General features: G+C 46.0%; 1 protein-coding gene across 3 annotated transcripts in view; it reads right to left on the bottom strand.

Moving 5' to 3' along the window:
- Nucleotides 1-16,419, bottom strand: part of ATR (ATR serine/threonine kinase) — a 1,676,349-nt gene that overhangs the window by 213,202 nt on the left and 1,446,728 nt on the right. For all 3 annotated transcript variants that reach the window (XM_069618270.1, XM_069618272.1, XM_069618271.1), the window contains one exon: nucleotides 3,928-4,078. In XM_069618270.1, coding sequence (XP_069474371.1) covers nucleotides 3,928-4,078 — 151 coding nt within the window. The remainder of the gene's footprint in view (nucleotides 1-3,927; nucleotides 4,079-16,419) is intronic.

The raw sequence follows: 16,419 nt of genomic DNA, 5'->3' as shown, positions 1-16,419 counted from the left end.
AGCTCCCCTTCTTTTTGCTCGCCTATTAGCAGGCTATTTCTACGTGGAGGTGGAGGCCTGGGTGGAGAGTGTGATCTTTGCGTCGACCGTGGGCGCTTGGGGCGGTGCATGGATGAGCACCCTTGATCTCTTTCTTGTAATGCATGTACACCTGGAGTAACCTGGTCTCTGCATTGATGGATGCCCTGGGGTTGAGGTGGTGGAAGCCTAGCATTGAGCTGTCCAAGTAGATTTTAAAGAGTCGAAAGAACTTGCAAGGATAGCAAAGATTGGGGATTAATAAGAGGGTATGTTGAAGTCATACCTCCTGTTCCCGATGATTTAGGGGGAAACCAAGGGTTGAACTTTGTGTTATTGGAGTTCCTTCTCCTCTTGATTGTGGTCTACTGAAAGATCTGTCTTGTACCTGGGGTTGGATCCTGCAGTCCTCGGAATCGGAATCCGTGACCCCTGGGCATTCCTCTCTGGGAGACTCAAAGTCTGATGTTATTACATGCTGAAGGATTTCCTCAGGCATGATTTCCGTGAAGCTTATGGGTGACATACCAAGAGGAAGATGTGTGGCCTCTGTTGGTTCTTTCGTTGGAGTCTTCAATATTCCTTTATTACAGGATAGAATATGTGCCTCTTTTAGCAGGAGATTAGGTTGTTCAGTATGAGCTATAATTTGGGCCATGGTAGAAGTTGATGAAGGGTTTGGGTGAACTACAGTGTCACCCCCTGGAGATTTTTTTTTTTTTTCATCGTCAACAAGTGATGGTCAGATTTTGTAAATCGGAGCATGTCCCGTGGATGATTTTGTTGATGGGGGGAGGTCTCGTGGACTCTTGGCCGAGGATGATCCATGTCCTTCTCTAGAAGTACGTGACTCTGACGTTGAGTGGTGTTTCTTTTTTGTCAATGAAGATGGGGTTATCGTGGACGACTTAGCTTTATGTTTCTCCTTTGTTGGAGAGGATGGTCTAGGCGAATGGGAGGTTGACTTCGCTAACGGGCGCGAGTCCTTATCTGTCTTCGACGATGATGTTTTCGTCGATGGGATTTTCGACGACTGCTTTGACGTGGACCGGGATCCTTCGCTGCTGACCGGTTTCTTTTTTTAGAAGGAGATTGGAGTCGTGTTGTAGCATTATCTTGGTGTCTGGAGAGGTGGGCTGTCCAAGGTTTAGATGGAATTTCAGTTGTTAAGGGAAATGGCAAGGGTTAAAAGGACAAGGACATTTCTTTAATGCATCATTCAGGATCCCTTTGTTTTCCCAGGGCAAGATGGAGGCACTGGGCAGCAGTGTTGATTGGCTGGGCTGGGTGTGAGGTGGTTTGGAACTGCCTTTCAAAAAAGTTACCATCTGAGCAGGTCGCAGTTTTAGCAGCTCCAGTAGTAAAGTTATAAATCCAGTCCAGGGAAGAAATCCACACCAGAAGAATCTAAAGATTAAGTTCCAGAGAAGAAATGAGTTCAGTGTGAAGAGCAGAAGTATTATACACCACTACAGAAGAAGGAAGCTAAGTGAAACTTGTATCTCTGAGTTTTAGTTTCAGAACAGATATTTAGTTAAGTTTGGGATTTTACAAAAAGTCGAACTGCAAACTAAAGACTTGATGTAAATACATTTTGGCACAAGGTTAAACCTCTTTTGGCACAGAGTAAATGCGTGTTGCAGTCCATGGCCACACGTTACTTTAACTAACCTAAGCGAGCAGTTAATCAGCGTCGCTTTGTTTATTTTATTAATGTACTAAAAGTAGTAATATTGCATGCGATACCAACGTAAACACACCTGCGTGTTTGTTTTTGAGTTTCGTTGTTGTGTGCGCACATTTTTTACGATGGGCGTTTCAGAATAAAGGACCCTCAGTTCTGGAGGGCGCGTGTGCGCGGTACTACGTATCCTGCAAGCAGCTCTGTCGACATCACTGAAGTCAGTTTCCGGAGGGATTACGTTTTCAGTGATACGCGGCTGCAGCATGAAGGCAAATTGTGCACGCATCAGCTGTTTTATAAGTTTATTGATTTAAGGGAAACAAACTCACGGAAAGAAGCGTATAGCTTCACCATAGCGTTCGAGTGAAAGTTTCTTCCATTTATGTACAGACTTCATTTACACAGAGGTAAGGAGACATTGCCTCTATAATTAGTATTAGTTCTAAAAGACTTTTAGTTTGAACAGTTAACTAAAGCTAGTGCATCAAAGTTGTTTCCACATCAAGAACAACAGAAACCTTGGCTTGAAAAGGCATTTTAGCTCAAGTACTTAGCTAAGCAGCTCTATGGTGGAAGATTCCAAAGAAGCAAGTATACTTCAATCTTCTGCATATAAAGGCCTATACGCTAAGGAGCATAGGCAGCAGGTATGAAAGGGAGGACTGGAAAAAAGAAAATAAGACAGTAAGGATTAGAGAGGATAGCAGGTCAATAGTAATGAGTTTGTAATTCTCTTTTAGGTATCCTCTGAGCTATCCAGTCGTGAGGTCAGATCCAGAAGCCCAGGCTAGAAGAAACCTATTTGTCATTTTCTCCACTTTCCCTTTCCTCTTGGGTTTGCCAGCTTGATAGTTATTACTCGAAGACTGTTAGGTCGGCAGACTTAACACATGGCTCGTCGATGATTTTGGCACACCAGGTTTTTGTTTTTTTCGTAGGTGGCTCTTCCAACCTTGGCCTTTGGCTTGATGGTGAACGCTTGTCAGAGGGGGTGGTAGCTCTCCCACTCCTCGACGAGCCTGCTTCCAATGCCGGATCTTCCCCTTCATTTAGCCAACCAAATTAGTTGACGCTTTCTGTCTATGAGGGTTTTTTGAGAAAAACTCCGACAGATTTCACAATCTTCAGAGGAATGGTATGGGTATAGGCAGTATATACAATCTACGTGCCTGTCACCTTTGTAGATGTTCTTTAGGCCGCACGTCCCACAGGGCCTGAATAAGGATTTCTTCGGACCAGTGGTCTCCGTGGCCGTAGGCGACACCGTAGAAGAGTCACCGGTGTTGCTGCTTTGTTCCATTTGAAAGTAGTGTGGAAAAATATATTTTTCACCTGTAAAGATAATGGGGGTCATTCCGAGTATGGCGGTAGCCATGGAGCAATTAGCTCCATGGCTGCCTCCCATACCGGTACCGATTCCGGTGTTGTTCCATGGGGACTTACTGGTCCATTCCGACCCTGGAGGGACCGGTAAGCCCCCATTGAACAAACCATTCCCCATTCCCATTTGAGCCCCCATAGAGCTCAATGGGAATGCGGAGGGCGCAAATAACGGGCTCGCGAATGGCAAGCCCGTTATTTGCGCCCTGGTCCCTTAGCGGGACCCGTAAAGGATGTGTGGTCTGACGTTACGGTTCCCGCAAAGGGATCTCGGAATTGGGCGGTAGGGGATTACCGGCACCAGTCTCCTACCGGTGCCGGTAATCCCCTACCGCCCACCTCAGAATGACCCCCAATGTCTCTGGAAGAGATAAAGTTGAGGAATTCCCACCAGCTAGAAAGACGGTTGAAATCTGAGGGGAAGCTGCTGGGGTGGAGCTATACACTCTACTTCCTATTGGCAGGGACCAAAAGCACCCACAACGATGTTGATGGGACACTCAAGGTGTCAAAGTTTTTCCATAGGAAAAGTACTAAATCAAAGTAACCAAGGATTCCCAGCCGGACGACGGGGAATATTCACAGCATTTGAATCTATGAAAGATCCAATGCTGGAGAAGTACAATTCTATAGAGGAGTTGCTTCTTTTGTCTGGTTGTATATCGAGAATGGACACCAGGTTAAAAAAAGCGTTGTCACTCCCTGTTTCTTTTGTACAATTTCAGTGCCTCCATCAAGCGCTAAAGTAGAATTCACTTATTCTTTGGCCACTTGCTCTCAGCACCCACAATATCAAACATTTTAAACATTAAGCATGGAATGGAATATTTCTCTAATTTCTTTACCTTTGTCCTTGTATAACTTGTTCATGATATGTCTCAAGCCAGCTGTATTGTTTACCCATTCAATTATTCCACATTCATCATTGAGTGGAATAACTGCATAGGTGCGGATGTGAAGTTCCCGCCGTCGAGTCTCTGCATCTTTTCTTAAGCACTTTAAAAAGAAAAATACCACTTGTCATTATTTCACACAAACATTTGTAAGAGAACATGTATCCTTACTTTATATAAGTCAAAGGTTATGAGCCCGCCCCTCCCAAGGCATCTGCTTCATTTATCATTTAAATTGAACACTTAGCACTTTAAATAAATTGAAAGAGATCACAGAAAGGAAGCCTGAAATAAGATTTATTTGAAAAAACATGCCTACAGATCATTACAAGAAATAAATACAACTAACACAATTTCTTCAGAATCTAGCTGAATAAACGGACCAGAGGACCCAGTTTAGGTCAATCTAATAACAGACATGTGGACAAGTGGGCAAAGAACAGACTAGCAAAGGCCAGAGCGGATTGAATTTGAGTGAGCATATATGGCCTCAAAATGAGACAGGCATACACATGATGCCCTCTTAATGCAGTTACTTCAGGGCATGAATGAAATCATATCCTTATTACTAATTGTGCCCTACAAGCTTCACCTAACGTGTATTTATTTTTCATTTAGTTGAAGAACAGGGATGTCAATTTTGGAAGTGTTACAATAACACATTTACAGACGGCAGAAGCATTCCACAAAGGGTTCCTGTACAATAGCATAAAGATTAAAACAAGTGGGGAGCCAGTTTATGGGGTGTACAAACAGTGGGATACATACCAGGGACTAGGTAAAACAAACAGACAAAAATATAGAAGAAACAGGTGACTTACAAAGGTAATATTAAAATAAGGGGGAAAGTGGCTCAGACTAAAGAGGAGTACTGTATACATATACAAATGTACATTGTAAAGCATCACTGAAGGTAGTGGTGGGGACAGGTAGGGAGTATGGGGGAGGGGCCAGGAAGTGCATGAATTTAAACAGAGACAGAATTATACTCTGGAATATAAAGATTCCTTTCAGTGCATCACAGCTGCCTTAAAATTAATAAATGTCTGATGAAAATGGTGTAAGGATTAAAACACAAAGAACTATGTTGAATGTTTGTGGATAAATTGATATTGATATTTTATTGGTATCGCGCTCACACACATGTGCTTCAGAGCGCGACGAGGCAAGGGCGGGGAACAAGGGAGAACAAAAACAACGATCTTACTAGGCCCAGTGACAGAGAAAGTGCAAGAGCAGGGGAGAGGGAAGGGGGCTGGAGGGGAAGTGCAAGGGGGAGGGAGGAAGTGGAAAGTGGCCAGCAAGTGCTAGGTTTAGCGCACAGACCGGGGGTGTCTGATAAGTGCAGTGAAAGGGGGGGGCAATAGGGTTACAGATACAGACCCAAAGTGCAAGGGCTGCCAGGAGGCAGTGCCTGTGCGTGACAAGGTGGGAAGTACCTGGGCCCGAAATCAGAGGGTAACCAGGTGCATGATGCCTAAGCAGAACAGATCAAGGGGGGAGAGGAGGAGAGAAGGCAGAAGCAAAGAGGAAGGTCTTGAGGGGCTTCTGGAACCGGAGATGGTTCTCCTCAAGTTTCAGAGTGGCAGGGAGGCTGTCCCAGAGGGAGGCCCCAGCCGAAGACAGAGATCTACCCCCAGCACATTTCTTTGAGAAACGACTGACCCTGAGGGATTTGGAGGCGGAGGAGCAAAGAGTTGGAGAGGGAAGGTATTTGCGGAGGGAGAGTTGAAGGTATTTTGGACCCAGGCCCCAGAAAGCCTTGTGGACAATGCAAAGGGTCTTGCAGCCACTGGGAGCCAATGAAGAGATCTCAGGGCTGGACGGATACGATTCCAGGGCTTGCGGCCCAGGACAAGTCTTGTAGTCCGGTTCTGTCCTGTTAAAGATTTCTTTCAGCTGAAGAGAGGCCAAACTAATTATGTGGACAAGTCAAAATAACCTAATTGTGTGCCATGTCAAAAACACATCTTATAGCCACGAGTAAAGTTGAAAGATTTTTCACTGTGCATTTATGATGAAACTCGATTTCCCTAATACACTCTTCATGAATCATTGTAAGCTATCTGCATTTAGCACCCTTTTTCAAATGTTTGTCATGCGTCAGTCAATCAGGGAGGAGGAAGCCCAGGCTATTTTTGTCATCAGTTTCCTGAAATGTATCTTCCCCAACAGGTTGGGCCATGCTGTAGCCAGTCAATGCCTGCTTGCCCCCCAAACCACGCAGTATATTTTGCCGTTAGTCTCGGTCTCTTCATGCAGCCAGCCTCAGACCCCGTCGTCCTCATTAAGGTAATCCGCTTGACATTATGTCGTCCACCCCTTCACTCCCAAAATGCAGTAGGCATAACGACACCTTCCGCTTTCTATCAGCTACCACATTTCCATAGTTACGCAACACACAAATGGAAGAACTTCTCCTATCACTTGCCTCTTATCTTCCTTCACTTGTGCAGAGTTTTAAAAGCTCTAGCACCTTAGGGGGTGGGCAATGGAGGCCATTATAGCTTAAATCCTCCTTAGTAGCCTGAGAGAAAATGTGGGCTTTCCGGGCACCTAATGCCAGCCACTGTCCTCCGCTACCTCATGAATATAATGGGATTTATAATCTGCCCCCATTTTAGTTTTGTTATGTTAAGCTTTAGTTTTGGCTAATTTATCTGGCACTTAAGTGCTGCTTATATGTGTGTGTCAAAGTGATTTCTATAGATGGAAATAAGAGTTAGAGTATCAGAGACCTATATTAATAGTGGCTGTTTCGTAATACTGCCTTGTGTCCGTTATTATTCATTTGATGGTCAGACATGTGTCAGGCAGTAACTAACTACATCACCAAACATAGTCAACTTTTAGGACTGATTTTCTATACTCTGGCCTGGTGGACAGATGTATAGAAGGCCAACCTATATTGTGACAGGAACAACTCTGGGAAGCTGTAGCTAAACCAGTTTAGGTAGCAGTGACAGGCGGTCTAAGCTAAGTTCTTCAGAGGGGGTGAGCTTCTAAAGGGTCCACAATGAGGTCACACAACGGGAATCACAGATTACACTTAGACAGGATGTACAAAAATACAGTTATTTAGTTATGCCCAAAACACACTATAGAAAAATGACTAGAAGCAGGTAGACTTATCACACAACACTATCAAACTAAATACATATACACATTCACTTGGTTATAAGGCATAATACAAATCAGAAAATCTTGCAAAGGAAAGGTTAGGCATGCATTATGCACAAAAAGGTCCACAGAGATGATCCCTATCTAAAATTGTTCAGCCCTAAATTGCCTGTGGCCTTGTGCCCAATAGTTCTGGATACAGTTCCACAGAACTTAGGATGCAGGAAATAATGCAGGTAGGGTCTCTGGGGTCCAGTGAAGGGTTCTTAGCGTTAGGGTTCAAGTCAGACTAATGCCCAACAGTAGACCAAACAGTCAGATACCTTGCATAAGCAAGTTATGGCAAAGCCAAAAGCGTTAGAAATAAGGTTTATTATAATCCCATTGACTTATAAAGGGAGTATAGGGGTAGGTTAGAAACTCTGTAACTTACCCCTGTACTCCGATTCTACCCCAGACTTGGTAGAACAAAGGAGGGATGTTCGGCGTCGCATTTTCCCGCTGAAAGCCGCGGTCCTCAATTCCCAGGGGTTGCAGGTTCGAGCTGATCTCCGGTTGGTGTCTTTTACTGTTGCAAGGACTGTCGGTTGAAGAATGCAGAAAACCTCGATGCAGCACCCCTCTCAGGACTGGATTCGGGTCAGGTGAGCAATATTCGTACGGTGCACACTGCGCACGGTGATGCAAACGGATTCAGTATCCGGGGGGCCGACTTTCCCTTCTATCATGGGTCCCCTTGAAGCTAGGATGCTGAAACTTCACAGGAGGTAGTCTTGGAGGGCCAGCTCAGGATCCCCCAAGTTTCAGGCCGAAACTCGGTACAATGACGCCAGCAGCACGGTAGCCCAAAAACGAAGCAGGTCAGCCACAGGACCGTTCCAGGGCACTTCCAAAGGCTTCCTTTGGCAGCGCACCGAGCAGACATCGGGAATGGATGGTCCCTCCACTCCAAGGGTCTTAGCTCCTTCGCAGGACTACTAAAGATCAAGAGCAAGACAGGGCTCCTCCAGGACAGCAGCAGAAGTTGGTTGCCAGGCCTCCTTCAGTCAGGTCTCAGGTTTCTTCGCAGGTCTCACAGCTGGATAGGATACTTGGCTACTTCAGGTTTCTCCAGGATCTTTGAAGAATGGGTGCAGGGGTCTTCCTATTCTAAAAGCCAGGTAGGAGCTGAAACTCCCACTAGCCAAAAGCAGGACTAGCCCACACACACACCCAAGCAGTGGTCCAATCAGGACCACTGGCAGGAACATTCATTCATATCACTCAGACACACTGAAACCAGTTAGTGGATTGCAGTCAGACAGACCCAGCCCACATCCTGTCAGCAAACGCACACAGCCCTCCAGTAGCCTGCCAAAAGCTCCTGCTTTCCCGGGCACTGGAATTCCTTATATGGATTTTCCTGGCCTCTCAGGACAGGAAGAAGGCTAAAGGACAAGATGGCAAAAGAACAGGCAAAAAATCTCGTAGCCACAGTTAGTAGCCAAAAGGCCACAGTTAGTAGCCACATGTGGAAAACGCAGTAAAGCTAAAACGAAATTCCCCAAAAAGTGGGGAAAAGTCACTGCTGCCACCAGCCTATCCTTTTAGTACACCTAGAGTGTTAGTCTAGGGCAAAACTAAAATGCACCCCATTGTACTGCTGTGCAAACTGCATTGAACAATGATAAAAAGTTACAAGTGATACAAAAGTAACCAAAAGTAGTAACATAGTAACTCGACTAAGAGAAACAATGTTTCCCAGTACTGACTGTTATGCAGAATCCTGTGCAGTTCCCTTGGGGAACACTGCAAGAATATTAAGACTACAGGAGTAAGCAGTAAACCCAATTGGTAGCAGTCTGCACCGCCCAGATTTACCTGGTAGCTGTGGCTGAGCAGTCAGACTTCTCTCAAGAAGAGTAGGGCAGTATACAGAGGAAACACAATAGGGCTAAAAACACAGTAGAGCAAGCAAACACTGACCAGAGCCTGGTATCAAAAGTATATAATTATTTATTTAACACACACTTAAGGAAATACACTAGCACTATAAATCAAAGCAAGTTCAAACACAATCAGAAAAGTATACACACCTCCCTTAAGGATTATTAGACAAGTCTAAGTCAAAACACCACTATTTGTAAAAACCGATGCGAGCGCGTAACTTAGATGGCACTCCTATTATTAAGTTAAAGGGAGAGAAAAAGGCAGGTCATGAAAATAAAACAGTTCCCAGCACTTTTCTAAGACCAACAGAGTTAGTGAAGGCAGAGTCTACTGTAGAGCCAAAGTTCATAGGCCAGGCCTACTTTAAATGGAGCAAGGTGAAATGTGTCCAAGATCACACAGTTTAGAAATGCATTCAAGTCTATGTAAAAATGTTCAAAAGAGATTGGGTTGATTCAGAAGGTAAAGTTAGAAGGTCTGGGGGCCAACCCAGTTGGAAAGCCAGGGATTTAAGGGTCACCTTTAGCAAACCGTAGAAAGGGAGGCCAGGTGGAACACAGTACCTTTCAAGTTGAGGAAGCTCCAGCGGTGGCAGTTGTTCCTGGCAGCGGGTGCAGTTTGTGGTTTCGACCAGGGGAAGAGAAGATCTCGTCGAGGAGGAAACGTGGAGTCGTTGCACTGCCCAGGGAAGAGACCAGCCACGGAGTTCGCTCGGTTAAAAGGTGCGTTCCTTTTATTCGCGGTCACAGTGGTGAAGCTTGGCTATCCGGCTGCCGTGGTGCTTGGCACTGGCGATTCGACCAAGAGACGTCCTGGAAGGCGAATGGCGAACTGGTTGATCCCACCAGCTCAGAGTAAGAAGACTTTCAGCAGAAGATCTTCTCCTGTCGTCAGGAAAGTGGTGAGGTCGTTGCAGCAGGGCTCCACCAGTGGTGTCGTCGTTGCAGATGGCTCAACTTCTCCCCTCTTCGGATTTCTTAGGTCCTGTGGCTACTTCTGAAGTTCCAGTCCCAAAAGCCCTGCTTTTATGCAAAAAAAAAAACCATTCAACAGCCTAGCTGTCACTCATACATGCCAAGTGGTGAGCCGGGCAGCTCACGACTAGGCCAATCAGAACAGAGTGTGACTTGAGTTGCTAAGGCAACGCAGTCCAGGGTGCCAATTCTCCCACCCACACATCCTGTGGAACCCAGACAGAGTGGCACCAGTTGGAGGGCTTCCGTGGAGAAACCCGCCAAAAAGTGGAACAAAGGGCCCGACCTTGGTTGGAGTTACAGAGACGGACACAAACACCATTTTAGAATAGAGTTCTGGCAAAAAGACCCAACCGGTGATTTTATATTAAATAAATAAACCGGCGGTATCTTTAACATTGCACCAAAAAGTGGTGCATTTAAAATCAATGGGAAAATCCCATAGGAAATATTCCGGTGGAATATTTCGCGTGGTAACCACTGCCACCAGCCAGAAACTCGACAAGGGGGGGCTGGACAGTGCCCCCTTGGAAACAGACCCAGGGGCAATCTAATTAACCCCTTCCAGTACTTCCACAATATGATGGTTTGTACTGGTTCTGTTCGCAATTTTGGACTAGTAAAGTCAATGGTGACTTTACATGCCCTGGGAGACAGTAGTCAGTCCCAGGGTATGGAGTCTATGCTTGGGGGTCACTATGACACCCCTGTGTTACTGCACTGAGGGTGCTGTGTAACACATACATTCAAACAGATGATACCCTATGGAGTAAAAGACCCCATAGCCCATAAGCACACAATAAGTCAAAGACAAACCTCAAATCATGCCTAAGAGTGGGAGGAAAAGAGTCTCACTCTTAGCAGGAGAAAGAAACAAACCCCAAAAATCCAGCAAAGCTGCTGGGGGACTCACTAGTTTTGGGAAATTAGCCTTATAAGAGAATTCTCCCTAACACTGACAGCCTGAAGGACATATCAGTTTCCCCACAACATATGAGCAAAGGCCAGTCCCGTGAAGCTTAAGGCTTCACTGTACTGCAAAAAGTACAGGTCAGATTTTTAAAAAAGCACAAAGTTTGGGGGTTCCATAAAGATGGAAGTAAAGGTGCAGTAAAGAGAAATCTTTCCTAACATCAACTATCCCATAACACCACCCTTGCCCCCGTGCAAGCCATACAAAACATAGCAGCCAGACCCATCCTCCAACAACCCAAACATTCACACATCACCTCTGCTCTTGCCCAGCTCCACTGGCTCACCATACCCCACAGAATTGCCTTCAAAGGACTCAGCATTATAGTCAAGGCCATCCACCTCAAAACTCCAGCTTACCTTCATGACAAACTCAAACCCATCATCCACACAAACACCCGCCAAGCCAGCCAACACCTTCTAAACATCCCACTCTGCAAATTCACATGCACACAAAAACAAGCATTTACACACACTGTGCATCCAGGACATGGAACACCCTACCTCTTATAAGGGTGTCAAAGAAGGAAGCTGAAACAAAGGTGGCATGGTGGTGGTTATAGACTTTTATTTATGGAAAAAAGACTATGACTATACCCATCATCTAAGAGGGGTTTCCCTGCCTCAAACTAATACTAAAGGATCTGTCCAAATGTCTGTCGAAATCAAAGTCCACCGTCCTGTGTCACAACCTACTTCTATCCCTTGCACTAGAATTAAAGACTAATATTATCCAACAGAAAGTTCCTTCTCCTGCTATTCGGGTGGCGATTAAAAGCATGTTCACTTGCAAAAAGATTGCCAGGGGGAATGATTCCCTTCCCCTGGCTTGCGGGCTCCACACAATCTTTGCACAACTCCATGTTCTGTACCAGGAGGATGACTCCCTTCTCCTGGTACTCGTCTGTAAAATAACGCCAGAGGAAATTACTCTCTTCCCCTGGCATCTAGTGATTTTGTCCCAAGGGGTTTCAGGTCCTCTCAGGGAGAATGACTCCCTTTCTCCTGGTATTTGAAAAGATCTTTTTTGTGTCTTTAAACTTGCTATATGTTTTGCAACTTTCTCTATCGGTACCAGCAAAGTCCCAAAACCTTCTCTGCAGGTCAATTGACTTATCTTTGCCACTCTGCTAAAGAGGTTCTACTCCGGTTCTCAGTTCCCTTGTGTTGGGGTCCTAGATCCTCCTCGGGTGGTCCGGGGGTTATGGTTGCCAGTGGAATGAGGAAGTTCTCCTTGGATACTCAGTTCCTTTGTGTGGGGTCCCAGACCATTCTCTGGGGTCAGTGGGCTTAGAGCTGCCACTGCAAAGAGGAGGTTCTCCTCAGATGCTTGGTTCACTCTTCCAGTAGCTACCTCGTCACTACTGCAACAAGGGTGATTCTCCCTGATGCACTTGACACATTTCTTTTACCCAATAGTCCTATAGCGGCCACTGGGCTGAGGAAAAATAAGCTGTGTCCCTCTCTCTGCCTCCCCGTATCCCTAATGGGTCTCCCATGCCTTTCTTTTCCTTTTGGTGGGCTGCAGCCCACCACCGGCCCTTCCTGGGATGGGGTTCCTTGTCGGTAGGTTCCTCTGTTCCTCTCGTCCACTTTGATGGTCCCGGTGCAACTTCACGGTCTTCCGCTCTTTACAGTCTTGGTTTCGCTCTAGGACCCGAAGGTTCATCTTATTGAGATCATGCCACTGCTTCTTCCCTTCCACCTCACAGTTGGGTCAGCTCCCAGTCAGACCCACAAAGGACTCTTGAAGCCTGCCGCCAACAGACGTCTGCTGCACAGCCTTTCTTCCAGCCCTCACTCGGGAGTTCAAAACTCCCAGGCTCTAGCAGCTCCTGGCTTACCCCCTATCGGCCACTCCTTAGTCCCTCTTCTCTTTCATTTTTATCTCTGGGACTCCACCCTGGTGCAGCTTCAAAACACCTGCAGATAATTTCTCTTTGGCATTTCTCCTGCTTCCGGTGAGCCACCTTGTGGCAGTACTTATGAGTTGGTCGCGGAGTGTGGTCTCGAGTGTGCAGTCTTTGCAGTCTGCAGGCTTTTCCCTGTTTCCATTGCTGCTGAGGCAGAACAGCTGTCTACATAATCCTAACCACACCGCGGAGCGGGCCACGGAGTGTGGTCTTGAGTGTGCAGTCCTTGCAGCCATGGCTGCAATGGCTGCAGACACCATGGCTGCAGACTCCTCAAACCTCGCCGACCTTGAAAACGAAATTTCGGGCAAAGAAGGCGGCTGACTGCTTCGAAATGCGTGTCCTCGCACCCTACACATCAAACAGCAGCATAACAACCGTTTTCCCTCAAAGGTCTCCTCAACCCTGCATCAAAGAGGCGAAGAGTCAACCACCACTCACGATATAAAATCAGCCTCTGGACTCGAAGCCTTCATCCACAAGGAATCGAGGACCGTGGGCCCGAGGGGGCCAGAGAACTCTTACCTGCATTGGTGAAATCCTCGTCTTTCAGTCCGCCCCTCCTGAATCACCCGCTGATACCCCCCCTCCCCCGGCCCGGCTCCCGGTTTCCTCCGGAGGGAGGACTGAGGACCATGAGGAGAGAGGGGCGGATCCGGGAAACCAGGAGGCTGGAGCATTACTGCAGGATGCTGCCGAGGCGGGCACGAACGAAGCCAGCAAAGCTCCCTCCTCAAGCAAAAAGAGGACGGAGCAGGGATGTCAAAGTGAAACCACACCCTCCCTCTTTTCTTCAGCGTCACCTCAATCGCCAGCCTCAATACTTCTAGATGAAAACACTCACGAGAAATAAAATACTGAGGTAATTACCATAAGCACGACCAACCAAACCGATGCAAGTTCGAGCCCCCATTATAATCAGATACAAACTTTCGCCCAAGTCCATTCGGGACCGACCCAAAAAGGACTGTCACCCCCAGTGGGGGTTCCTTCTTCGCCACAATTAGACACAAATGGCCAGCAACCTCCTGCTTTAAATGGACCAGACTCATCAGATCAACATCTTCCAGAGGAAGCACAAAGTGCTCGAAATTTGCAACCCAAAAAGCGTCATTGGAGCCACACAACTTCACCTGAAAAAGGACAAAAGCGATAATCCAAGTTGAAAGGAAAAACAAAATTAAACCAACAAAAAAAAGTGACTACAACCCAGATGGTAATGACATCCAAAAAACTCTAGGCTAAATCAAATTAAAAAACTTGGAACCGGGAATCAAATAAACCATCAGCGGCAAGTTTAGTAACTGACTTTTTCAACGCCTTTGCGCCACAGGTCTCGGTCTGCAAGAAGACCTCACAGACGCAGAAATCCTAGAAGCTGTTATGATTTACCAACCTCCACAAAAGTCCAGAAAAATGGACTCTGTGCCAGAACCGCCACCTAAAGAACATGATTCTTGCAAGGAGCACCAGGACCTGCAAAGAGCCGACCCGCTGCTACAAGTGCCAAGGAACAAAGTCAACAGTCCACCTCCCCTGCAACAACCTTGTGAGAACACACTGGCCCTGGCTACACAGGCCACGCTCACCCCAAAATCTGTTACTCAACATCATCCTATCGAAGGGGAGGAGCAACGGGCTCCAACAACGCCTCCATGGTGCGTACCGCAAATGGGAAAAAAAAAACTCCTATATCTGCTGATAAGTTACAGGAAAAAGAGGTGGCCCAGCAGGTAAAGTTCGATCAAACACATCTTACATCATCGCCTCGACCTCAAGAAAAGGCCATGGACAAAGAGATTATAATCGTGCAGACGCCTTGAAAAAAAAAGAAAAAAAAAAAAGAAATCAAGAAAAATTGCCAAATCCCACTTAAAAACGGCCCGCAAGAAGACGCTCTCAGGCCAGAGACACAACCGAAACCTCAAATAGAAAGCAAAGCCTGGATCGGGAATGGCATGGTTCAGTAGACTTTTCAAACGAACCCCTAGCCCGAAGGCTGCTCAACGAAAGCTATGTAAAAACTCCATTGTCTAAAAAAGACATACAACAAACTGGAACCCCAAATGAGTCACCCTAAAAAAAAAATAGGACATTCTATCCATCATGTCAGCAGTAACAATTGGCCTGGCCCCGTTCACCAAATTATACGAATCGATTAAATGACAACTTAAAAGACCACACCACTATACAAGCAATGATGCACACAAAACTAATCTTTATAGAAGGTTACATCACTGCACTAGATGAACGGCTAAAGAAGAACAACACCAACTGCGACAATTATTATGTCCACACCCACCACCAATTCCAAGAACCAGACCCCGTTGGCGCAACAACCGAAACCCGGCCAATTTTGCAATCCAAACCGTCACATCTACGGCAGAGCCATCGCTCGTACCTACGGCTGAAAACACCATGCCTGAAGCACGGGAAGTCATTCATATCATAGACGACAACCCTCCCAGAAATTCTCTACGCAAATCAAAATCTGATGATAAAGATCAAGCTTACTCGATATTCTCTGCAACAAAAGAAAACCATACTGAAAACCTGGACCAAGCCCAAAAAAACCCAGAAACGGGGAAGCCAAAAAAAGCATCTTTAAAAAAAAAATTATTAAAAAATAAAAAAACAGGCCGACCCCTAGACCGGGCACGAGCCTCGTTTTGCAACTCGCCAAAGCATGGTGTAACCAAACTTCGCCCAAAACAACAGAAGACTTCTTAGCCGACGAGCACTCGAACATGAGTCAACATATTGACATTGATCGTCCAAGCATCATATTAGGGTCAAACCTGGACAGCTTTGCGGTTCAAAACGAAACAACGTTTGAGGAAACCTCACACCGGGTGCAGTCTACCAACATTTTGTACTCTAGAAGATCGGAGGAAAACTTCACAACAGGTATCAAACAGGAAGCCGTCAACCAACTCCAGGGCACGGAAAGTATCCTTTTCATCTAGGACAAACTCAGCATCTCCGACTCATAGGACGTCTGAAATCCGTCCACAGAATACGTACCTGAAGAGAGGTTGGTCTCACGTTAGAGACCCCAGATCGAAAGACAGTAAGCAGCTAAGCCCGAAAGAAAACTCTTTCAGAAAACCTGAATCATCATCATACTCATTACAAATCCAGAATCGAGAAGTACCACAAGACGACAAGGAGCACGGAATAGATTTCATGGGCATTAAAACTTGAACAATGTGCTGAAAAGAGGGACGACATAATCCTCAATAGCAGAGGAATCCTCGCCATGTTTGAGTTTATACCAGGCCTTCGTCGGATCAACTCAGAGGACTTGAAGATCGTGGACCCATACCACTCCCATCGAAGAGCAAAAGCATATTTATATATTTCGTCAACGAGGGTGAAAACGAAAATAACCCATGAGTCTGACGAATTACTAACTCTGGGTTATATATTGACTGATCAAACCACATTTGCGTCTCCCAGATTGGAGATCCATAATAGAAAACTAAATAGCTCTCTGGAGCCAAATATCACCCACACTGAGCCCGAGAAGCAAAATC

The sequence above is a fragment of the Ambystoma mexicanum genome, chromosome 10, assembly GCF_040938575.1.
Source record: "Ambystoma mexicanum isolate Mex_15411 chromosome 10, UKY_AmexF1_1, whole genome shotgun sequence".
Lineage (NCBI taxonomy): Eukaryota > Metazoa > Chordata > Amphibia > Caudata > Ambystomatidae > Ambystoma > Ambystoma mexicanum.
Note: the sequence above shows the minus strand (reverse complement) of the source record. Positions and strands in the feature narration are given on the sequence as shown.